This window comes from Euprymna scolopes, chromosome 26 (assembly GCF_053919585.1).
Source record: "Euprymna scolopes isolate OS-2025 chromosome 26, ASM5391958v1, whole genome shotgun sequence".
NCBI lineage: Eukaryota > Metazoa > Mollusca > Cephalopoda > Sepiida > Sepiolidae > Euprymna > Euprymna scolopes.
Genome location: NC_136507.1, coordinates 49,103,568 through 49,131,224, shown reverse-complemented (window position 1 = coordinate 49,131,224; position 27,657 = coordinate 49,103,568). Strand labels below are relative to the sequence as shown.

At 32.4% G+C, this 27,657-nt stretch overlaps 1 protein-coding gene across 1 annotated transcript in view; it reads left to right on the top strand.

Moving 5' to 3' along the window:
* The window catches only part of LOC145248011 (radial spoke head protein 3 homolog B-like), a 162,263-nt gene that overhangs the window by 44,601 nt on the left and 90,005 nt on the right, over nt 1–27,657 (top strand). The window contains exon 4 of the mRNA XM_080109704.1: nt 4,832–5,119. Coding sequence (XP_079965830.1) covers nt 4,832–5,119 — 288 coding nt within the window. The remainder of the gene's footprint in view (nt 1–4,831; nt 5,120–27,657) is intronic.

Below are 27,657 nucleotides of genomic sequence, written 5' to 3'. Positions count from 1 at the left end.
CTCCATTTTTGGGACTATTTTACCATATTTGTCCAAACTTTTCTGTGTATGTTTATTTAGCAGTTTTGCATGGTGCTGAACTCAAATTTAAATATTTTAAGGCCTTGGGGAATTTTGGGGCTAAATGGAGGACTTAGTCATTTCTTTTTTTGCATGATGCAGAACTCAAATTTACATATTTATGGCCTAAAACTGCACCGTTTGTTGATTTTCACCAGGATTTCACGTCCCCGGGGACTTTTGGGGCTAAATGATGGTGGGGGGGCAATTGCTGAACTTTTTTTTATGTCTGGTTCCTTGTGTACTCACGGGGGACTATGCATGCTTCGCTTGTTTTACTTGGGAGACGCCGCTTATCAAGGACCGAAGGCCACTCGAGGATAAAGATTAAAGTATATTTTATTAAGTATACTAGGATGAATGATATACTCAAAATTTGCAGAGACTTAAGAGAAAATTACCTCAAATCCCATATTTAATTAATTCGAGTTTGTTATGTAGGTATTACTTATTTTCTTTATGTAATTTAACCCTTTACCACTTATTTTATTTATTGAATGATTTACCATTTTATTAATACTTAATAATTACATATTCATTATTGTCTACAGATTAATGTAAACATAAATTCTATATTGTGCCCTAATTATATTAATTTTCTTTATATTCTTATTATAATATAAAACCCTTAATATGATGTGTATCTTTCTCTAGAATGCAATATATCAATTATAGTTGAGATTATTACTCCACATTTACCATAGGGTTGAAATAGGCTAGCATATATCTCGTTCTATGTATACAACTTTCAATAATTTCTTGTTTTAATTTAACAAATTGTCATTGGACGTGATTATATGAAAAAATTTCAAGTTGCACAACGACATCTTTTTTTCTTATGAGGAATGTATTTGCCTTACCTAAAATTGACAATTTTAGTTTATAATTAATCTTATTTCTAACTAAATTTCTAACATATCTAGTTAAAGAAGTGGAAGACTTATTTAGATCTATATTTGACTCAATTTTAAACGAGCACATATGATTTCTATATTTCTCCTTGAATATAAAGTTTGTGGAACCAACATAAGCTTTAGAGTAATTTACAGTAACTACTTCACATTTGTATACTACACATGCAATTAAACAGTTTCCATTATTTTTGGGATATTTGAGAGAACACATTTACTATATGGCGGATTAAACTATATGGCAGACCGTTTTCTACTTTTCTTCACTTTATTGTTATTATATCCTATTATGGAAACAACTATGTTTTTTGTAGTTGAGAGTTTACCTAATCTGCTGCCTCTGGGAAAATATCTATCAATTATACTATAAAACTTTTTGTGATATTTGAAAGAACACGTTTACTCTATGGCGACTATATGCCAGATTGTCTTCTACTTTTCTTTATTTTATTGTTTTTGCCTATTACTGCCATCTATTGTTTGTACATTAGGCAATGCAATTTCATTAGTATTGTTATTAGTTTATTATTATTTTTTCTCTTTATTTTCTTTCCTATTATATAATATGTAACCATGTTGATTAAAACAAACTAATATGTTTGTATTCTAATTAGATTTGCTAAAACTGACTTTTTATAACCTGATTTTGATAGAGCCTCATTATAGTATGACATAGTTTCATTGAATATCTGTTCATTATTGGATAGCTTATTAAATTTTTTAGAAATTGAATAAAACAATGGACTTTTTAATAGAAGCTGGATGATTAGAGGTATTATCTACTAGCAGAAGTACCCGTCGTTGACTGGGTTCAGAAACAGCCTACAGAAAATGGACTGTGATTGATGAAAGTATGATAGGTTATGAAAAGGAGAGGGTTGTAAAGAGATAGGTTTTGATACTCAAAAATTTTACCCTAAAATATGATGAACGTAAAGATAATTTTCGCAAAAATATATTTTTTATATCAACTTTGTTTCCATTCGTAGCCAAGAGTGACCAACAAAATGATGTTTCCTTACAAAGAGAAAATGTTATACATATAATAATATAAATATACAAGAAATAAATGTCACCATAGTCAATAAAAGTTACTTTTATGGTAGAAAAGTTCATTGGTTTGTATTTTTAAGTAGTTTGTAAAAATTTTTTTTCTTTTTTAATTCACAAACCGGTGTAAAAAAAATCAAAATGGCAGCGACTTTGAAAGGGAGAGCCCCGTTTTCAATTTGAAGGAGGAGCACCTGAGCATTCTGTGTTAACAATTTAAGAGAGTTCCATCAACGTAAGGAATATTTATAAACATATCTTAATGTTTTCCGTTATTTTGTGCTTGAGGAATATTCGATTATGGCATGTGTAGTTTATATAAAAATTCATTTAAGTAGTTATTTCATTTTAATTTCAGTTCGCTGAAATTATTTCAAATAAAGAGCATTAAAAACTATTTCAACACAAAAAAAAACATGAACTGAACTTTTATTGACTATGGTAACATTTATTTCTTGTATATTTATTTTTTTGGGTAGTCGTTTGTTGGCTTTTCTGCTAAACACTCTTACTAAATAATATCGACAAAATATTGAAAAACAAAGAAACAAAAACAGTTTTGAAAAATAATGAAGCTTTACTTACTTTAGTAAAATAATCTGAAACAGCAAAATGGGATATTAAAAAAGTAAACACGTAATTACTTTAGTTTACAAAGAATCGATATAAATATGAATAAGAAGAAAAGCTTTGTTTCAGTTTTACAGTATTGAACGGTGTAGTATTGCGCTGTCAGATTCAGAGTTGTACTATTGTAATGTAAAAAACACGTGGAAAGGGTTGTAATCAACTGAATTTCTTCTAGTACACTGACAAAAAAGCTTAAACAGACATATAAATAAAAATAAAAAGGTTATGTAAATGTTTTTAAAAAGACACATAATCACGTGAGCAGGATTTTTTCCTTCTTTTGACACGATAACAAGTAACGTTCTTATTTTTTTTATTATTTATCTATTTTCGAAAGAGTGCCACGTGCAAAATTTGTGTTGAGAATTGTCTAAAGTTCCGACATTTATTTTAGCTTTCACTTTAATAAGAACGTGAATTTATGAGGTGAATTTATTCGAGTCAATATGATTCAACTCAAAAAAATAAATAAAAGCTAATATGAATTAAGATTAAAGTTAAGGTGTCATTGTGGACCCTCACCCCTTTTAAAAAACCTTGTTAAACTTTGTGACATATTTACATTCTATGGAGGTCAGCCGCGAACGAACACCCAATAATTTTATTATACCATATTTCTTCAAACTGAAACATAATTATCAAAGTATACTTACGCAAATAGATATGAAAAGTCTTTATTAAAGTTTGTGCCATATTTCCATGGAGTACAGGCGCAAACGCAGACCCCACAATTTTATTATACCATACCTATTTAAGTTGAAACATACTTATCAAAATATTCTTATGTACATCTATATCAAAAACCCTTGTAAACGTTTTTTTTTCATTTTTTATTTCCATACTTTGGGGGCCAGGCACGAACGTAGACCCCACAATTTTTATGAACCACTGTTCTGCCAGATCAAACATACCCATTCCTGATCCTCGCTACTTCTTCTATCATTATATGTAATCAGTTTTTTAAAATAGTCAACCATATAGGAGCCTATTCGTGACCACACACAGACACAGACACAGACACGCACACAGACTTTCAGCTTTATATTATATATATATACATATATATATATATATATACATATATATATATATATATATAATTATTTTAATAATAAATATTTTATTATCTACATGTGTTTGAGTTTAATTTTTGCAGATTAATCAGTGCAAAGATAACCATTCAAATCGGTTGCACAAATCGAAATATATACATACATACACAGAGAGAGAGAGAGAGAGAGAGAGAGAGAGAGAGAGAGAGAGAGAGAGAGAGAGAGAGAGAGGAAGGACTTATTTAAATTTGTGCGACTGATTTGAATGGCTATCTTTGAATGGTTATATATATATATATATATATATTAGAAAATATTATTAAAAATTTTATTCAAATTTTCAAAAAAAACAAAAAAACAAAAACATTATGAACCTGTAAGGAAAGTATACAAAGTTTTAATTATCCGACAAGGAGTACAAATAAATAAGTAAGATCTTATTCCGTGGAGTTTAAAAAAATGCAATTTTTCTCATCAGAGGAAAGAGGTTTGCAAAATATACAATAAATTTTGCAGGTTAATGGATTAAAAGAAAACTACAAATATAAAATTAATCATATTTGCACCAAAAATGTTATTAAACAGTTAGTGAAAGTGTATGGAGATTGACAGAGATTAAGAAAGCAGGAAAAGGTAAAAGTTCAATGAACAAGACCGTAAAATACAGAACAGGATAAATCCAAAATGAGTCTATTTAAAATCCATTGGTAATCCATAAGAAATGGGAAACAGAATTATAGATGTCCAGGGTAAATTAAAGCTTGTAGAAAATCCATCAACTCATAGAGAAGTGAAGTTACAGTTTTTTTATAGAACGTTTTTATTTTTAAAAAGTAACGAATAAAGCAAATGAAATTGTTAAAATGAAGATTAAAAAAAAACAATTACTTTATGAATTGTAATAACTGTTGCATTTATATATTTACCTGGTATTTATCATCAATCGGTCTGGAAAAGTGCAAATCTTTTATGAACAACCTTATTGTCAAAATCACTTAAAGAATCCAAAGATATTGTGTAATTATTTGTTTAATTATTTCTTTATTTAAATAAGAACGGATTTATATAAAAGAACAAATTTGAATAATTAATTCAATTTAATTTATGTGTGATTATTTATTGCTGTAGCGTGCCCAGCCTGACCCTGTTGAAGTTCAGCGCCAACAAGAAGCAAAAAGGCGAGCAATGGCCCGACGACGTGCCAAGGATCATTTCCAGTCTCTGACACCAGAACCTGTAGCTGGTCGGCAACACATCAACATACAGACCGAAATATATTTGGAGGAACTTTCTGATCGCATCGAAGAAGCAGATGTAAATTGTCAAACGGATGGTTTCCTCGATCGGCCACCTTCTCCTATGTTTATTCCCGCAAAAACGTGCATTGACATTTCTACTCAAATTTGGGAAGGAGACGTAAGTTTTACGCTCATCATTCTTATAAGCCAACAAGTAAATACAATCTACACAGTGATAACAGAAATATGTAGACACCAGTATTGTCATTGATAAAATAAATTATTATCGAACATTCCTGATCGACCTAGATGAGATAATATTGAGTATTTTCCACTTCTGATAAATTGAAAGCATGTTTGCTGTGATGTTGATTCCTCTGTATCATACTTAAACGATGACATATGATATTCATTTGTATCATACTTAAACGATGACATATGATATTCATCTGTATCATACTAAAACGATTACATATGATATTCATTTGTATCATACTTAAACGATGACATGTGATATTCATTTGTATCATACTTAAACGATGACATATGATATTCATCTGTATCATACTTAAACGATGACATATGATATTCATTTGTATCATACTTAAACGATGACATATGATATTCATTTGTATCATACATAAACGATGACATATGATATTCATCTGTATCATACTTAAACGATGACATATGATATTCATTTGTATCATACTTAAACGATGACATATGATATTCATTTGTATCATACTTAAACGATGACATATGATATTCATCTGTATCATACTTAAACGATAACATGATATTCATTTGTATCATACTTAAACGATGACATATGATATTCATCTGTATCATACTTAAACGATGACATATGATATTCATCTGTATCATACTTAAACGATGACATATGATATTCATCTGTATCATACTTAAACGATGACATATGATATTCATTTGTATCATACATAAACGATGACATATGATATTCATCTGTATCATACTTAAACGATGACATATGATATTCATTTGTATCATACTTAAACGATGACATATGATATTCATTTGTATCATACTTAAACGATGACATATGATATTCATCTGTATCATACTTAAACGATAACATGATATTCATTTGTATCATACTTAAACGATGACATATGATATTCATCTGTATCATACTTAAACGATGACATATGATATTCATCTGTATCATACTTAAACGATGACATATGATATTCATCTGTATCATACTTAAACGATGATATATGATATTCATCTGTATCATACTTAAACGATGACATATGATATTCATCTGTATCATACTTAAACGATGACATATGATATTCATCTGTATCATACTTAAACGATGACAAATGATATTCATTTGTATCATACTTAAACGATGACATATGATATTCTTCTGTATCATACTTACACGATGACATATGATATTCATCTCTATCATACTTAAACGATGACATATGATATTCATTTGTATCATACTTAAACGATGACATATGATATTAATTTGCATCATACTTAAACGATAACATGATATTCATTTGTATCATACTTACACGATGACATATGATATTCATTAGTATCATACTTAAACAATGACATATGATATTTATCTGTATCATACTTAAACGATGACATATGATATTCATTTGTATCATACTTAAACGATGACATATGATATTCATTTGTATCATACTTAAACGATGACATATGATATTCATCTCTATCATACTAAAACGATGACATATGATAATCATTTGTATCATACTTAAACGATAACATGATATTCATTTGTATCATACTTAAACGATGACATATGATATTCATTTGTATCATGCTTAAACGATGACATATGATATTCATCTCTATCATACTTAAACGATGACATATGATATTCATTTGTATCATACTTAAACGATGACATATGATATTCATTTGCATCATACTTAAACGCTGACATGATATTCATTTGTATCATACTTAAACGATTACATATGATATTCATCTGTATCATACTTAAACGATGACATATGATATTCATTTGTATCATACTTAAACGATTACATATGATATTCATTTGTATCATACTTAAACGATGACATATGATATTCATCTGTATCATACTTAAACGATTACATATGATATTCATTTGTATCATACTTAAACGATGACATATGATATTCATTTGTATCAAACTTAAACGATGACATATGATAATCGTCTGTATCATACTTAAACGATGACATATGATATTCATCTGTATCATACTTAAACGATGACATATGATATACATTTGTATCATACTTAAACGATGAGATATGATATTCATCTGTATCATACTTAAACGATGACATATGATATTCATTTGTATCATACTTAAATTATGACATATGATATTCATCTCTATCATACTTAAACGATGATATATTATATTCATTTGTATCATACTTAAACGATGACATATGATATTTATTTGTATCATACTTAAACGATGACATAAGATATACATTTGTATCATACTTAAACGATGAGATATGATATTCATTTGTATCATACTTAAACGATGACATATGATATTCATTTGTATCATACTTAAATTATGACATATGATATTTATCTCTATCATACTTAAACGATGATATATTATATTCATTTGTATCATACTTAAACGATGACATATGATATTCATTTGTTTCATACTTAAACGATGACATATGATATTCATTTGTATCATACTTAAAGGATGACATATGATATTCATCTGTATCATACTTAAACGATGACATATGATAATCGTCTGTACTATACTTAAACGATGACATATGATATTCATCTGTATCATACTTAAACGATGACATATGATATTCATCTCTATCATACTTAAACGATGACATAGGATATTCATCTGTATCATACTTAAACGATGACATATGATATTCATTTGTATCATACTTAAACGATGACATATGATATTCATTTGTATCATACTTAAACGATGACATGACATAAAATATTCATCTCTATCATACTTAAACGATAACATATGATATTCATCTGTATCATACTTAAACGATGACATGTGATATTATTCTGTATCATATTTAACACTGACATGTGATATTCATCTGGATCATACTTAAACGATGACATATGATATTCATTTGTATTGTACTTAAACGATGACATATGATATTCATCTCTATAATACTTAAACGATGACATGTGATATTTATGTGTATCATACTTAAACGATGACATATGATAATCATCTGTATCATACTTAAACGATGACATATGATATTCATTTGTATCGTACTTAAACAATGACATATGATATTCATTTGTATCATACTTAAACGACAAAATGTCATATTCATCTGTATCATACTTAAACGATGACATATGATATTCATTTGTATCATACATAAACGATGACATATGATATTCATTTGTATTGTACTTAAACGATGACATATGATATTCATTTGTATCATACTTAAACGATAACATATGATATTTATTTGTATCATTCTTAAACGATAACATATGATATTCATTTGTATCATACTTAAACGATAACATATGATATTCATTTGTATCATACTTAAACGATGACATATGATATTCATTTGTATCATACTTAAACGATGACATATGATATTCATTTGTATCATACTTAAACGATGACATGATATTCATCTCTATCATACTTAAACGATTACATATGATATTCATTTGTATCATACTTAAACGATGATAGGATATTCATTTGTATCATACTTAAACGATGACATATGATATTCATCTCTATCATACTTAAGCGATGACATGACATATAATATTAATCTCTATCATACTTAAACGATGACATATGATATTCATCTGTATCATACTTAAACGATGACATGCGATATTATTCTGTATCATACTTAAACACTGACATGTGATATTCATCTGTATCATTCTTAAACGATGACATATGATAATCATCTGTATCATACTTAAACGATGACATAGGATATTCATTTGTATCATACTTAAACGATGACATATGATATTATTCTGTATCATACTTAAACACTGACATGTGATATTCATTTGTATCATACTTAAACGATGACATATGATAATCATCTGTATCATACTTAAACGATGACATATGAAATTCATCTGTATCATACTTAAATGATGACATATGATATTCATTTGTATCATACTTAAACGATGACATATGATATTCATCTCTATCATACTTAAACAATGACATATGATATTCATCTCTATCATACTTAAACGATGACATATGATATTTATTTTTATCATACTTAAACGATGACATATGATATGTATCTCTATAATACTAAAACGATGACATGTGATATTTATTTGTATCATACTTAAACGATGACATATGATAATCATCTGTATCATGACATATGATATTCATTTGTTTCATACTTAAACGATGACATATGATATTCATTTGTATCATACTTAAACGATGACATATGATATTCATTTGTATCATACTTAAACGATTACATTTGATATTCATCTGTATCATACTTAAACGATGACATATGATATTCATTTATATCATACTTAAACGATTACATATGATATTCATCTGTATCATACTTAAACGATGACATATGATATTCATCTGTATCATACTTAAACGATGAAATATGATATTCATTTGTATCATACTTAAACGATTACATATGATATTCATCTGTATCATACTAAAACGATGACATATGATATTCATTTGTATCATACTTAAACGATTACATATGATATTCATTTGTATCATACTGAAACGATGACATATGATATTCATTTGTATCATACTTAAACGATGACATATGATATTTATTTGTATCATACTTAAACGATGACATATGATATTCATTTGTATCATACATAAACGATAACATATGATATTCATTTGTATCATACTTAAACGATGACATATGATATTCATTTGTATCATACTTAAACGGTGACATATGATATTCATCTGTATCATACTTAAACGATGACATATGATATTCATATGTATCATACTTAAAAGATGACATATGATATTCATTTGTATCATACTTAAACGATGACATATTATATTCATCTGTATCATACTTAAACGATTACATATGATATTCATTTGTATCATACTTAAACAATGACATATGATATTCATTTGTATCATACTTAAACGATGACATATGATATTCATCTGTATCATACTTTAACGATTACATGTGATATTCATCTGTATCGTACTTAAACGATTACATATGATATTCATTTGTATCATACTTAAACGATGACATATGATATTCATCTCTATCATACTTAAACAATGACATATGATATTCATCTCTATCATACTTAAACGATGACATATGATATTTATTTTTATCATAATTAAACGATGACATATGATATGTATCTCTATAATACTAAAACGATGACATGTGATATTTATTTGTATCATACTTAAACGATGACATATGATAATCATCTGTATCATGACATATGATATTCATTTGTTTCATACTTAAACGATGACATATGATATTCATTTGTATCATACTTAAACGATGACATATGATATTCATTTGTATCATACTTAAACGATTACATTTGATATTCATCTGTATCATACTTAAACGATGACATATGATATTCATTTATATCATACTTAAACGATTACATATGATATTCATCTGTATCATACTTAAACGATGACATATGATATTCATCTGTATCATACTTAAACGATGAAATATGATATTCATTTGTATCATACTTAAACGATTACATATGATATTCATCTGTATCATACTTAAACGATGACATGATATTCATTTGTATCATACTTAAACGATTACATATGATATTCATCTGTATCATACTTAAACGATGACATATGATATTCATTTGTATCATACTTAAACGATGACATATGATATTTATTTGTATCATACTTAAACGATGACATATGATATTCATTTGTATCATACTTAAACGATAACATATGATATTCATTTGTATCATACTTAAACGATGACATATGATATTCATTTGTATCATACTTAAACGATGACATATGATATTCATTTGTATCATACTTAAACGATGACATATGATATTCATTTGTATCATACTTAAACGATGACATATGATATTCATTTGTATCATACTTAAACGATGACATATTATATTCATCTGTATCATACTTAAACGATTACATATGATATTCATCTGTATCATACTTAAACGATGACATATGATATTCATCTGTATCATACTTAAACGATGAAATATGATATTCATTTGTATCATACTTAAACGATTACATATGATATTCATCTGTATCATACTTAAACGATGACATGATATTCATTTGTATCATACTTAAACGATTACATATGATATTCATTTGTATCATACTTAAACGATGACATATGATATTCATTTGTATCATACTTAAACGATGACATATGATATTTATTTGTATCATACTTAAACGATGACATATGATATTCATTTGTATCATACTTAAACGATAACATATGATATTCATTTGTATCATACTTAAACGATGACATATGATATTCATTTGTATCATACTTAAACGATGACATATGATATTCATTTGTATCATACTTAAACGATGACATATGATATTCATTTGTATCATACTTAAACGATGACATATGATATTCATTTGTATCATACTTAAACGATGACATATTATATATTTATCTGTATCATACTTAAACGATTACATATGATATTCATTTGTATCATACTTAAACGATGACATATGATATTCATTTGTATCATACTTAAACGATGACATATGATATTTATCTGTATCATACTTAAACGATTACATGTGATATTCATCTGTATCATACTTAAACGATGACATATGATATTCATTTGTATCATACTTAAACGAATACATATAGCATAAACTATGAATGTTTCAACTTTTACAGCTAATTTCTATGTCCCCTGAGTGCTAGCTGTCCACGAAAGAAACAGGAACATTTGTAAATATCAAATATGCAGTGTCTACTTATTTCTGTCATCTCTCTGTCTTCCTCTTCCTGCTCTTTCTCTTTTCTGTCTCTCTTTCCCTCCCTCTCTCTCTCTCTATATATATATATATGTATATATACTAGCAAAAGTACCTGTCATTTACTGGGTGCAAAAACAGCCTACCGAAAATGGACTCTGATTTATGAAAGTATGATAGGTTATGAAAAGGAAGGGTTGTAAAGAGATAGCCTCGAATTTGGGGGTATCAAAACCAAAGCAAAGTATGATGAAAGTAAAAATAAAATAGATAAACCCCATAATTTATTATACCATACCTGTTCACACTGAAACACTTATCACAATATTCTGTGGATCTATATTAAAAAAACCTGTTAAACTTTGTGACATATTTCCATTCTATGAAGGTCAGGCGCGAATGAACACCCCATAATTTTATTATATCATATTTCTTCAAACTGAAACATAATTATCAAAGTATACTTACGCAGATAGATATGAAAAGTCTTTATTTAAGTTTATGCCTTTTTACATTCTATGTAGGCCAGGCGCGAACGCAGACCCCCACAATCTTATTATACCTTCCCTATTTTAGTTAAAACATACTTATCAAAGTATTGTTATGTACACCTATATCAAAAACACTTGTAAACGTTTTTTTTTATTTTTAAATTTTTTATTTCCATACTTTGGACCAGGCGTGTACGCAGACACCACAATTTTAATGAATCATCATTATGCCCGATCAAACATACCCATTCCTGTGTCTCAATACATCTTCTATTATTATATGTGATTAGTTTTCTATAATAGTCAACCATATAGGAGCCTATTCGTGACCAGACACACACACAGACGTTCAGCTTTATATATATATATATATATATATATATATATATATATATATATTTTTTTTTCATTATTATTTATTCTTTTTTTCTATGGTGTCATCAAATGGTTTAGGGTTGCCGGACGAAGTCTCATTGATTGAAACAGATGGCTGTTTGTAGTGACCAAATGTAACTGTTTACCCTCGAATAAATAATAAAAAAAAATATTTTGCACTATCTAACAATCTCGTATTTATTAGTCCCTACTTTTGATCATCTCAAATCTTAATATATATATCCTATTTGTTTTTACATCAGCAGTAATATATTGTTACAGAGTCATGAGCATGTTTTGGTCAGCTAGTTACTAGTAATTAAAGACCTTTTTAGGTGATACAGCTTATACGAAAGCAAAGTTTGAAATGAGAATATCAGGTCTTCTTCGTCATAGGGAGTTAATATCAGGAGGTTCAAAATCAAATCTTATTTTTCACAACATTTGACAAAACCTCCTGATATTAACTCCTTGTGATGAGAAAGACCTGACATTTTCATTGCAAACTTTGCTTTCGTATAAACTGTATTGCCTGAAGAGGTCTCTAGTTACTGGTAATTAGCTGACTGAAACATGCTCATGATTGTGTAACAGCATATTACTGCTTATGCAAAAACAAATAAAGAGTATACCCAACTCTACTGCGGTATTGAGCATTCTTGTATTAACCTCGTTAAACTTGCTTGGTTACTTTAACTCTGGAAAACAATAACCTCAGATTATATATAACTTCATATCATCATACTGTTACATCATACTGTGATGCCAATGTGTTTTGGGGAAAATTCAGGGCACGCTTGACCAAATCTAAGTAGCTCCATGAACATTACATCTTCGGGATTTGTTGTGAAATAAAAACCTTAGAATGTAAAGGAAGAAAATTCAACAAGCTTTCAGAAAATGTTTAGGAAAGCACAAAGTATATAGATGTCGAAATAGGCATGATACAGTTTTTCTTTGCTCCGAAATTATATTAACATTAAAGCGCAGTATTATATACTCCCACTCTCTAGTTTTATTTATTTATAGCAAATCTATTGCAAAATTGGAAATAACTATTCAAATCCAGGATTTCACTGTCAACTCACAGTATTCTTTGGATCATTAAACAGTTGCCATTTTTTCCCCCGGAACACCATCCTAAGGATTTTACTTGAACTTTTATAAAGTTTGGATATTTTAAAGACTTCACTGTAGATTTTTTTTATAAAGTTCAGATTTTCCTTCCTTCATTTTTCTGTTTAAATGTTTTTTTCTTTAAATTTTTTCTTTAATTCATCTCTCTCTCTCTCTCTCTCTCTCTCTCTCTCTCTCTCTCTATATATATATATATATATATATATATATATATATATATAATTTCCCCCTTTTATATGTATTTCTGTATTTTTTATTTGCTCTTTCTATCCCCATTCTTAGTTTTCTTTTACCTTTTCCATTTTTTTCTCCACTTTCTGCTTTTATTTTATTGATTTTTACTTTTTAATGATTCCCATAGTCATCTCTATTTTTTTAAAAATATTACTTACTTATGTAATAGCTTTTATTTTTTTACCTTCCTATTCACGTATGTAGTTATCTCTATCTTCTCTTCTCTTCTCTATATAAATAAAATGAAGTTATTTTTTCCCCTCTAAGTTTGACCTTAATAGGATTAAAACTCAAGACATTTCATGCAAATGTAATATGCACAAACTGCAGCATATTATCTGAGGTGTGCTATAGGCCTATTACCTCTACACTTGCTCGATAATCGTACATTCCTATATTTTTTTCTGGTGAGAGTTCACTGCCAAAACCTGTAACAATCAATGGAAGTTGTAAAATCTTTTCTCTCTATTCAATTCCTCCTCCCCCTGCTCCCCATTTACACCGCCGCTTTATCGTTCACAAGAGACTAATACGGACGCACACCGATTTCGGGTTTTGCAGTTGCATACAAAACCTTAAATGCTTCCTACTGCGGGAAACGCACCATGCCTAATGATACATTACTTATTTACAATTTATTTCGAAACATTATTACACAAGGAAAAAACAAAAAACAAAAACGATTCTCTCCTTTTCTTGGTGATTCCTTTTCTTTTCTTTTTTTTTCATTAACATATATTATATCATTTCCTTTTCCTTTAGTTTCACTCGTTGGATGATTTCTTTTTCTGTTTTCGTTTTTCCGATTACAGATTAAATATTTATTTTCCAGTTATTGCATTACAAAATGTAAACTGTCAAATTTTCTCGTAATGCGATTATGAACAAATCAATCTCGATTAGTAACAAATCAATTTACGTGTGCTTTAAAATATTTACCCACTCGGATAGAGAAATGCTACATTTAAAAATGTAAACAATGCATTTCTATATGCATCTCTAAAAACCTCAGTTCCGGTTTACTGCGTTTCGTATGCTTTTGTTTCGTTTCTTTCATGTTCCCATTTTTCCAATTTCATTGCGATTGTATACATCGTTACCATATAACTCAAAGCAATATGAATTTCAATACCGATGCTGTTTTTATCACAAACAAGGTGTTTCCTTTTTTGTAACATTCACTTCAATATCTTAGGACTTTACTGTACTAATTATCTTTGAATTATACACAGAAAACTAATATTATCTCCAAATGCATTTTTACAGTGGGTTCATTTAACTTCAACATTTTACTGAATTGGTTAACTCGGCGTGAAAAAATTTCTCGTAACTTTTTTCCTCACGTGTACAAACACTTTCTTCCCTTGTGGAAATTAAGTTTGTCATTAATCTTCAAATTCCTATTTCAGTCACCTAAATTACTTAGTGTGAAAGGAGCTTAGGAATTTCTGCATAGAATGATATGCCGGTACATTATTACATTACGGCAAACTGATTGTTCACATTCCACATGTCGACTTCTATAGGTTTCCAGGTATGCTGACACGGTTACGGGTTGTCTATTCAGAAAGCTGTTCTTAGATGGGGAGGTTTGGGGTGTCTATTCCGAGACCCGTTTATTTGGAAATTTTTCCATTTAATTTATGAGAACGGGGCTGTTTTCCATGGAACATTTTGGGTTATTACAAACAGAAAATCACATGACATATTCATCAGGGGTTAAACTGGGCGAGCGCCATTTGAATACCGAAACAAAACCAAAACATTTATCGTATAATAATAATAGCCCACTGCAAAAATAAGAATGGTTTTCATGCAGAATTTGACACCAACCCCGATTCCATTTATGGTTAGGGTTCAACCGGCAATCACCAGATTCAATCGAGCGTTATTTAAATGTTGAAACATTAAATCATCATTTTATTTATTTTTTTGTATAATTAATTAATCAACTTCCTCTGAGCTATGTTCATGTTCCGTTCATTCTCCTCTAGGATTCTCTGACCACTCCGTCATATCAGTTAAGATAAAAACGAAATGTAAGAAGCCCCCAGACGTACCCCTCCACCATACTGTATACCGATACTCTATGGCTGACTGGGATAGCTTCCGTACTTTCATATCTGATTTACCTCTGCACTCCATGTTTAAAAAGGAAGTGTCCTCTATAGTATCAGATCTGACCGAATGGTTAATTGTAGGCATAGACCAATTCATACCATCTAAAAAATTCCAACAAAAACCTAACAGCCAGCCATGGTTCTCCCCAGAATGTGCTGCTGCTATCACGCACAGAAATCACTTTTTCCATAGCTACCAACGTAATAGATGCACTGAGACTAAAGCTGCTCTCAGGACTGCCAGCAACCACTGTAAAAGAGTAATAAAAAATTCAAGAGAGCTATATGCCCAGTCTGTTAAATCCAAGGTAGCTGATCAGCGGCTTGGTTCCCACCAATTTTGGCAAATAACAAATAGGATCTTGAACAGAAGTGTGCGTTCTATCCCAACCATTATCAATGGACTAGAGGTCATCTTGTCAGCGTCAGACAAGGCCAAACTATTTGCAAAGAACTTTGCAGCTAATTCTACCCTATGCGACGAAGGCCATCAACTCCCCATATTTCCTCCTATAACACAGAACAAGCTAGGTAACATACAAATATCCGTGCATGAGGTCGCCAAGCTAATCAAGAACCTAGATTCCAGTAAAGCAACTTGCCCTGATGGCATCCCAATTATAGTGTTAAAAAAACTTCAACCAGAACTTGCTCCCATACTTACGAAACTGTTTAAGCGCTGCCTTAAGGAGAAGTGCTTTCCGACTCCCTGGAAGACCTCATCAGTTTGCCCTGTATTTAAGAATTCAGGTGATAAGTTATCTCCCTCTCAATACAGACCTATAAGTCTCCTGTGTGTTATGAGTAAGTTGCTGGAATCCATATTAAATAGAGAAATAGTCAACCACCTCAGCAGGAATAACCTTCTTAGTGACACACAATCTGGTTTCCGCTCTGCAAGATCTACCGCAGATGTGCTGACGGTTATATCCCACAGGATTAGTGAATCTCTTGACAAAGGCTTCCTTTCTAGGGCAATTGCTCTTGACATATCAAAGGCCTTTGACAAGGTATGGCATAAGGGTCTACTTCACAAGATTTCCAGCTACGGTATAATTGGAAATGTTTTCTCAATCATTAAATCATTTCTCTCCGATAGGCTCATAAGAGTAGTGGTAGATGGACAAAAATCGGAGGCCTGCAATATAAATGTTGGAGTCCCTCAGGGGTCAATCCTAGGCCCAACTCTCTTCCTGATCTACATCAATGACCTCCCTAAACACATACTTAAATCATTCGTTGACATCTATGGTGATGACACGACCATCTACGGCAACACATCAAAGGCTGTAAATGACAAAGTTCTCTCTGATTCTCTCTCCTCTGATCTCGAGCGCGTGGTTTAGTGGGGGGAGATGTGGCTGGTTACCTTTAATGCATCCAAAACCAAACTCCTATCCTTACATCATCAACGCTCTGATCCCCATCTGGCATCAATTGTGATGGATGGCTCTCGTCTGGGTGAGGCCCCGTGTTTTGACAAGTTTCTGGGTTTGACCTTTACTCCTGATCTGAAATGGAGCACGTACATCAAGTCTGTTGCCAAGGTCGCTGGAAAGATGGTGGAATCCTTCTACCGCTCCAGAAGATATTGATGCAATTCTCTATCTATATAAAAGCCAAGTACGTCCAAGGATGGAATACTGTTGCCATATCTGGGCAGGAGCTGCTAAAAACAGCCTATCCTGCCTTGACAGAGTACAAAATAGACTTCGTGGCTTAGTGGGGGATGCCCTTTTCTCTACCCTGCAACCTCTCTCCCACAGAAGAGACGTTGCGAGCCTATCCTTGTTTTATCATTATTTCCATGGCAGGTGCTCATCTGAACTCCAATCTCTGGTCCCCCCTCGCCAATCTTTCACGAAAAACACCCGTCTAGCTGAATCCACTGTCAAAAATTTCCCCCACTCTATATCTGTGCCTAAATCAAAACGCAGATTCCATGAACAAAGCTTCTTTCTTAGAACTGCACGCCTGTGGAACTCTGTTCCATCTGCCTGCTTCCCACCGGATTACAACTTAGATGTCTTCAAGTCCAATGTTAAAAAATTCCTAATGAACCGCCCCCTTAAGTAAACACTTCATCAAATCTCCATACTAACGTAATGTACTTGCAATAACCCTTATCCCTGAGTGGCTTCCGGGCCTTGATAAGTGGTGATCACTGTGTAAAAAAAAAAAAGAATTTATCAATTAATTAATGATGGGAGTATTTTTTTTGTTATTTTTCTTAAGATCTGTTGACAAAAAATAATTTGTACATTCTCTTGAAAAAATTTTCTCTACATTCACCTAACTATTTACAGTGTTCATATAAAGCATTCATATTTTCTTTTTATAATAAAAATTCCGTTTGCAAAAAGAAACGTTTACTGCCAATTTTCTTTAAAAAAAAAATAAGTGCAAGTTTTCCTGAAAAAAACCCCAAAAAAACCTTTCCCCTAACAATTTATGGTAAAAAAGGAATCTTTGTTTTGAGGAAACAAAATTGCAGAAAATATTAAAAGTAAATAAACAATACAAAATGCAATTTTTCTTGAGGAATATGTTTCATGTTAACAAACTGAGCCACAGCAACGCATGGCCGGGTACAACTAGTATTTTAATATTTTATTCTTGTATTTTACTTCTTCTTCTTCTTTAACATGTCTGAATATATACTTCTTTCTTTTCTAATCCAAATCTTCTTAAGCCAGCTTTATTTTTATTTTATATTTTGTATAATGTTGGCTATTTTACTCTTCTGATGAGAAGCATTTAGCTTCGAAATGCCATAGCCTGAAGAGGTTTTTCTCTCTTATTATTTCCTTATTGATCTGATGATATAATAAAGTTATATGTAACTGTTATTCCTCATGTTTTAATTAATACATACCTGATGATGATTGCAACGTCTTGTCAGACGAGTGCCACTCCCTCAGACACTTAAAAGTCCATGAGCCTAAAAATGACTTCCATCACCAAGGAACCATTTTAATAGACAAATGCCTGAGGGAGTATCTATACACAGATGATGTTACAGAGTCTTAGCTTTGTACGACAGCTAAGTCTCTCTCTCGGTTCAAAATGTTGAGATCCAGCAACAAGCAAGAGCAAGATAGCCAGCAACAAATTAAACTGCAGACCAGCTTAATGCGGGTACTGGTCTTGCGCTTTATGGGTTTTTAAATCAGAGATTTGCTTCTCCTAGAAAGGTTGCCTTCACCACGGCTTACAGGAGCCCCCTCCACCCCAATACACACATACATACACACAAACACACACAGTGCTAATTGACTGTTGCCCCCGAAAAAGGGTTCATTCACCCTTTGGAAGGTCTTGTTTTTAATCCTTCAGGGAGACTAGCTACAGTCCTCACCAAACAAGTTTTGTGGAGGAACCAGTTTAGTGGCCGGTGACCCGACCATGAGGCAGGTAATACTGGGTTACATGGTACCAGTAGCATATGACATGACCTGACATATATAACATACATACATACATACATACATACACATATGTATATCAATAATTATTTTTTTTTATTTTTGATATACTAACACACCACCCAGTGTTGCACGGTCATAAAATATGCCAAAATATGACACTTTAATTTATGCAGATTTAGTATTTATTATTATCGGGCCAATTCTCTATTGATTATTATATTGCACTCAACATATAGTAGCGATTTCAAAAGTTAAAAAATATATGACTTGAGTGCAATCAGCTAGAATTGAAACAAAACATATAATTCTCTAACCTCATTTGTTATCACCTGAGCTAAGTCCATATGCACATCAAAACATTCAAAATAACGTTGTTAAACTTATGCATGTATATTTGCACATATGTCTAGGCTTACACATTACGTTGAACTATGCTTGCAAAGTTCTATTTTTTCAATTTTGATCCATTAGCAGCTATTTTTCCACGTAAAATCAAATCGACTTTGTTTCACATGTCTGAATACACCATATATCAAGTTTCAAGATCAAAAATTGAAAAAGTAGTTTGATAGAGACACTTTTGAGACAGAGATAGAGATTTACTCTAAATGCAACTCCAAATGCTATGCAATTATGCACATTGTATGCGTAAATAGAACTGTGCGTAATACAGAAAAGAAACTAATCATCCAATAAGAAAACAGAAAAAAAAACGAAGACTAAATTAATGAAAGTTCTTTTGTAAAATGGATATGCAAATCAATATTAACACAAATCTGTGTAAAAGGTGATAAATGTGTGTGTTAGGTGAAATTATGTATATGAATGTTAATGTGCAAAAAGTGATACCATATGTATGATTATGAATATATGTGAAAGGTGATGACGTACATTATTTTTATTCTTGCATTTTCACTCCAAACAAGGCACAGTGTCACTTTGATAAAAGGGATTACTATCTGGTGCATAATTTACAGGGATATTATATAGGGAGTTGAGCAGGAAGATGTCTGTTCACATTACACTTGAACTTCTGCATGTCAGTACAGTTAGGGAAGCAGGAACCCAGAAGGGAATTCCAAAGTCTAGCAAATGTACTCATCTCGGAGACAATACAAACATAACTGTATGTGAAAGGTGATAATGTACATATGATCAGAAATATATGTGAAAGGTAATAATTTACATACAAACATGTGTGAACGGTGATAAAATACGTATGAACATAAATATGTGAAAGGTGATAACGTATGTACAAACATAAATGGGAGTGAAATATGATAATGTGACCCAACTAGCCAGGGTAAGAAGAGGAGGAAGGGTTGCAGAGAGCTAAATGAGAGCTGTGGTTGAAAATTGACCTCAACAACGGGCCCAGCGAAAGAGGAATTAGAGTCTTTTTTTATTTTAATGGCAGGCCCGGAAAACACCAAATCACCCTGCCAGTTGATGGTGTGGTCACCAATGTAAAATACATTTCCTTTGTAAAGGGAAAAAGTCAAAAATATGAAACAATATTTGTATGAAAGATGATTATCTGAAGATATTAGCGGATGTTTGGGTCTCAGTTTGATCCCTAGGGTCAGTACGGATTCCCAGGTGCGTGAGACAATTATTGACAGTGTTAGTGGAAAATTATCTGATCTGGATGTGGGGAAGAGGTAGTTGATATCAAATCAGGATGAACCAAGGTGCGATAGAGTGGACATTGATTGGTTAGCTGAGACACCTCCTGCAATATATAAGCGTGTGCAAAGATAGAGATTTGGAAAAATCTGGAAATTTTTGACAGAGTTTGCAGAGAGTTTTGAACTCAGGGAAATTGTCTACCGCTCTCCACCTCGCCTTGTCTGTGAACCGATTACGAGCAAGAATCGGTTATTGAAAAAAAAAAAAACTGACTAAGGCCTGCTCATCGACTATGTAATCACCAGAAAGAGAAAACTTGCAAACAACATTTATTCTTTTTATTTTGATTCTCCTGTGAAAAACTGTACACATTTAATATTCTTATTTTTCTTTTGTAAATGATTAACTTCCATATGTAAACTACAACCAGCGTCGGTTATTATTATTATTGTTAATACTTACAAGTGAACTTAAAAGAACAACCAGTTTGAACGATCTTCCTTTTCAGCAGAGGAAAGAGGATAGCAGAGATCATCCACTACTGCACCCAACATCATAGCAACCCTATCTTTGTGAGAGCAACTGGAGCTGCATCACAGAACTTTGATGGGGGTCCTAACCATTTAGAACTACACATTGTGTGCCTTGTCATCAACTGTGGGTTGAAAACATTATGTTGAGGTCCACAACACAGATTAAGCCCACAGGAAAACATACATATCAGACGAACTTATAAATAAAAAACTTCCTTGTAACTGTGTGGCCACTGCCATCTTCTTCATGTTTCATCTTAACTGAGGGAGGTCGGATTGTCGTACGAGACATTATAATAAGGTATGTACGAACATAAATGTGTGTGAAAGGTAATAACATACGTATGAATATACATGTGCAATAGGTGATAACATATGTATAAACATAAATATATGAGAAAGATGATAACGTACGATCATAAGAGTGTATAAATGATGTCGTACATACAAAAAAATGTATTTGAAAGGCGATAACATTCGTATAAACATAAATATGTGTGAAAATGGAAAACCTATGTATGAACATAAAAGCGTGTGAAAAGTGGTAACATATGTACAAAAAATGTGTCTGGAAGGGGATAATGTACTTGCGAATAATTATGTGGGAAAGGCAATAACGTATGTACAAACATATATGCATGTGAAGGTTCCCATCTTCAAGAAGAGAACTCCCTTGTTTTGTGAGGAGTGAAAAAAATCTCACTTTTGGGACACTACCTGATCTATCCAAGATATTAAACATTTTGTATCATGGATCTATCTAGGAACACTTCTTTAAGTAGGGAGTCCTCCAAAGCACTACTAAGACAAATTTCTAATCCCTCCCTCTAAAACAGATATCATTTAAGTAATCAGTGAAAAATAAAAAACCCAAAAAACAGGAGGCCTGCAGAGTGCTACTAAAAGCATGAAATATAATTAAGGATGCCTTCAGATTACTACTTAACTAAATGTCTTCTCCTTTCTTTGTAGAACTTTTAATAAATTCACACAAAATATTTTCCGATTTTATTTCAACATGAAAAGTTTGCTAGAAATGACGTCATAACATTAAAATTTGAGACGGTGATATCGTGACAAGCTAATTCAGAGTTTTAGTATAATAATAATAATAATAATAATAATAATAATAATAAACAGCACTTGAAAACGAGAACCACAAAATCCTATGAGACATGGATATACAGACGGACAAACCCATCCAAGCAAGAAGACCGAATGTTGTAATAATTAACAAGAAAGAAAAATCCTGTCAAATCGTAGACTTTGTTATCCCAGCTGACTACAGAGTGAGTATGAAAGAAAAGGAGAAACGGAGAAAATACACAGAGCTAGCCAGAGAGTTAAAAGGGATTTGGATGATGAAGAAAATCAATTTAATACTGATAATAGTAGCACTAGGAACAATTCCGAAAAACTTTGAAAAAAGAATGGCAGAAATTGGAATCAGAGGAATGGTTGCAAAAATACAACAACTAACGATAATGAAAACTGCTGAAATATTAAGGAAAACCCTTGAATGCGGAGAATAATACAAGTAATCATTATAATGAAGAAGCGTTACAAGGAATGAAGAACACTGAAGCTACATATCTACAAGTTTTACAACCCCATCACGCATCCCCTCCCATTGTCTCATCACCGTTCCCCCCCCCCAAAAAAAAAGTGATACCAAAGAGCTGAGAAAGGTCAAGGAGGATGGAAAGACAGGAGAGAGCGTTGACCAGACCTCCGCTGGACAAGCACAAAGAGAACTGGGACCTTCGGGAGGCTTAGTGCCACTCAAATTCCAGTATAGACCAATAGCCACTGCCAGCGAGAAATCAATGGCAAGAGGCTGTTACGATGACGCAAATTTATTTGCAAATGCTATCAAAGGAGGTGAAGAGAGCTGGACGTCTGGGGAGACTTGTTGTCACTCAGCTTCCAGAGAACACCACAGATTTCCAATCAGATCTTTGATGACTTGTGTGAAAGCTCCATGTGAGCCAATAATAATCATTGGAATACCTTAGAACAAGAAAACTCCTAGAAACTAAATTATATAGCAGAAATCTAATAAAAGGTATAAATACGTGTGTAGTATCATTAGTAAGATATTCTGGACTATTCATAGGGTGGACTAAAGAAGAACTGAGATAACTCAACCAGTAGATCAGGAAACTCATGACCATGCACAATTCACTATACCCAAAGGACGATGTTGACCTACTCTATGTGAAAAGGAAAGACGGCGGGAGAGATCTGGTTTGTATAGAAGACTGTGAATGACGCAAAAAAAAAAAAAAAAAAATTAGAAAAATACATAATGCAAAACACTGAAAGGATAATCATGGCAGCAAGAGACAGAAAAAAAATCAACAAAACAGACAGAGGATATGACGAGAAAAGTAAAATGGGAAGAAAAACAACTACATGGAAGATTCATTAGGATGACAAAAGATGAGAATAACAAAAACACTTGGACATGGATGCGAAAAAAGCCACATAAGCCGAGAAACTGAATCCCTAATAACCGCAGCACAAGATAATTTGATAAGAACCAACGACATCAAAACAAAGATCAACAAAACACAAGGAAACAGCAAATACAGACTCTGTGGACAAAGAGACGAAACGATAAGCTGTATAGTAAGTGAATGCAGCAAACTGGTCCAAAAGAACTACAAGAACAGACATGACCAAGTGGGAAGGGCAGTACACTGGAAATTATGCAAACAACTGCATCTCAAACAGACAAACAAACATAAGCCAGCAACAGTACTTGAAAACGAGATTCACAAAATCCTATGGGACATGGACATACAAATTGATAAACCCATAAAAGCAAGAAGACCGGATGTCATAATAATTAACAAGAAAGAAAAATCCTGTCAAATCGTAGACTTTGCTGTTCCAGCCGACTGTAGGGGGAATATCAAAGAAAAGGAGAAACGGAGCAAATACACAGAGCTAGCCAGATAGCTTAAACGGATATTGATGATGAAGAAAATCAAGATAATACCTATAATAGTAGGAGCACTAGGAACAATCCCGGAAAACTTTGAAAAAAGAATGGGAGAATTGGAATCAGAGGAATGGGAGGAAAGATACCATGAATAACAATAATGAAAACAGCTGAAATATTAAGGATATTCTAGGTCAGCAGTATTTTTGTGTGAACTGTAGTCTGAGATGTTGGAAATTTTCTGTTTCTATGTCTATCCTTGTGGCCATGTCACTAATAAGGGTGCTGGAGGTAAATATTTTATCTAGGCTGACGTTATCTGCCTGATAGTCAAGGACCCGAACCTCGGATTAACGACTCAGGAGGCTGTCCTATCAGCAGGTGCAAAGTATTGGGGCTACTGTATTGCCATTTGGTGAATAGATTCTACACCATGCAGTAGCTTCTGCTGGGGCTTCTCGATGCCATATTAGTGTGTAATTGTTACGGACTTACCTTATCATGTGCTACCAAAAAGATGTTTCTTTGTTTCTTTTTCTCTCTTACTTTTCTCTCTGCCCTCCTCTAACCAAGTCTGCCGATCTATGCTACAATTCCCAAAACTCCATCATGACAAGTCTCCAGAAAAAATACACGATTAAACCCAGAACTCCAACTTCCTACTACCATGTCTCCTCCAACATCAGGGGTCTATGTTCCATGTTTAAAAATAATGTGTCCTATATAGTATCAAACCTGATGGAATGGTTAATTGTAGGTATACCCTCCAAAATATTCCAGCAAAAACCTAACAACCAACTGTAGTTCTGTCTAGAATGTGCTGCTGCCATTGCACACAGAAATCAATTTTTCCATTGTTTCCAACGTAACAGATGTAACCGCTTTTAAGACTGCCAGCAACTGCTGTAAAAGAGTAATAAAGAATGTGAGAAAGTTGTATGCTCAGTCCGTTAAGTCCAAAGTAGCTGAGCAGCGGCTTGATTCCCTCTAGTTTTGGCAAATAGCAAACAGGGTCCTGAACAGAAGCGTGTACTCTATCCCAATCATCATCAATGGATTTGAGGTAATCTTGTCAGCATCTGACAAAGCCAAATTCTTTGCCAAAAACTTTGCAGCTAATTCTACCCTATGCAATCAAGGCCATCAACCCTCGCCCCCTATTTCCGCCTGTATCAGAAAGCACTATGCAATATACAAAGATCTATCCGTGATGTTACTAAAACCTTGATTCCAGTTAAGTAACAGGCCCTGACAGCATTTCAATATAGTGCTCAAAAAGTTTCAACAAGAACTAGCTCCCATACTTATAAAGCTGTTTAAGACTTGTCTTAAGGAGAATTGCTTCCAAATCCCTGGAAAACCCCATCAGTATGCCCTGTATTTAAGAATTCAGGTAATCAGTCATCTTCCTCTCAGTACAGATCAGTTAGTCTCCTATGCGTCATGAGTAAGTTGCTAAAATCTGTGTTAAATAGAGAAGTAGTCAACCGTCTCATCAAAAATAACCTTCTTAGTGACATTCAATATGGTTTCCATTCTTCTAGATCTACAGCAGATGTGCTAACGGTTATATCTCATAGATTCAGAGCAAATCTCTTGATGGAGGCTTCCTTTCCAAGGCAATTGCTCTTGACATATCAAAGGCCTTTGATAGGGTATAGCATAAAGGTCTATTTCATAAGATATCCAGCTACGGTGTAGCTGGAAATGTTTTCTCAATTATTAAATCATTTCCGTCTGATAGGGTCATAAGAGTAGTGGGTGATGGGCAGAAATCAAAAGCTCACAGTATTAATACTAGAGTCCCTCAAGGGTCCGTCTTGGACCCAACTCTCTTCCTGATCTACATTAATGATCTTCCAAAGCACACCTTTACATTATTTGTAGACATTTATGCTGATGATACTACCATTTATGGCAACACATCAAAGACCGTAAATTACCAAGTTCTCTCTGAATCTTTCTCCTCTGATCTTGAGCACGTGATATAATGGGGAAAGAGGTGGCTGGTTACTTTTAATGCATCTAAAACAAAGCTCCTATGATTACATCATCAACACTCTTATCCCCATTTGACATCAAGTGAAATGAATGACTATCGTCTTAGAGAGGCTCCATGTTTTGACAAGCTTCTGGGTTTGACCTTTACTCCTGATCTGAAATGGAACACATATATCAAACCTGTTGCAAAGGTCACTGGAAAAATGCTAGGATCCTTCTATTGCAGCAGTAGATGTCTCACTCCTGATGCAATTCTCTACCTATATAAAAGCCAGGTACGTCCAATGATAGAGTACTGTTGTGAGTCTGTCTCTGCTTTATCATTATTTTCATGGCAAGTGCTCGTCTGAGATCCAATCTATGGTTTCTCTCGCCAAACTTTCACGAAAAACACTCGTCTACCTAAAACCACTATCAATAATTTCCCCCACTCTTTATCTGTGTCTAAACCTAAACGTAGACTCCATGAACAAAGCTTCTTTCTTAGAACTGTACGCCTGTGGAACTCTCTTCCATTTACCTGCTTTCCAGCTCACTACAATTTGATTGTCTTAAAGTCAACAAGTTCTTGACAAACCGTCCCCCTAAGTAATCCAATTTACAAAATTTCCACTACTAACGATTACTACGGTATAATCACATTGAATACTGTACACCCATTAACCCTTATCCTCAAGTGGCCTCCTGGCTTTGATAAGTGATGACTCCAA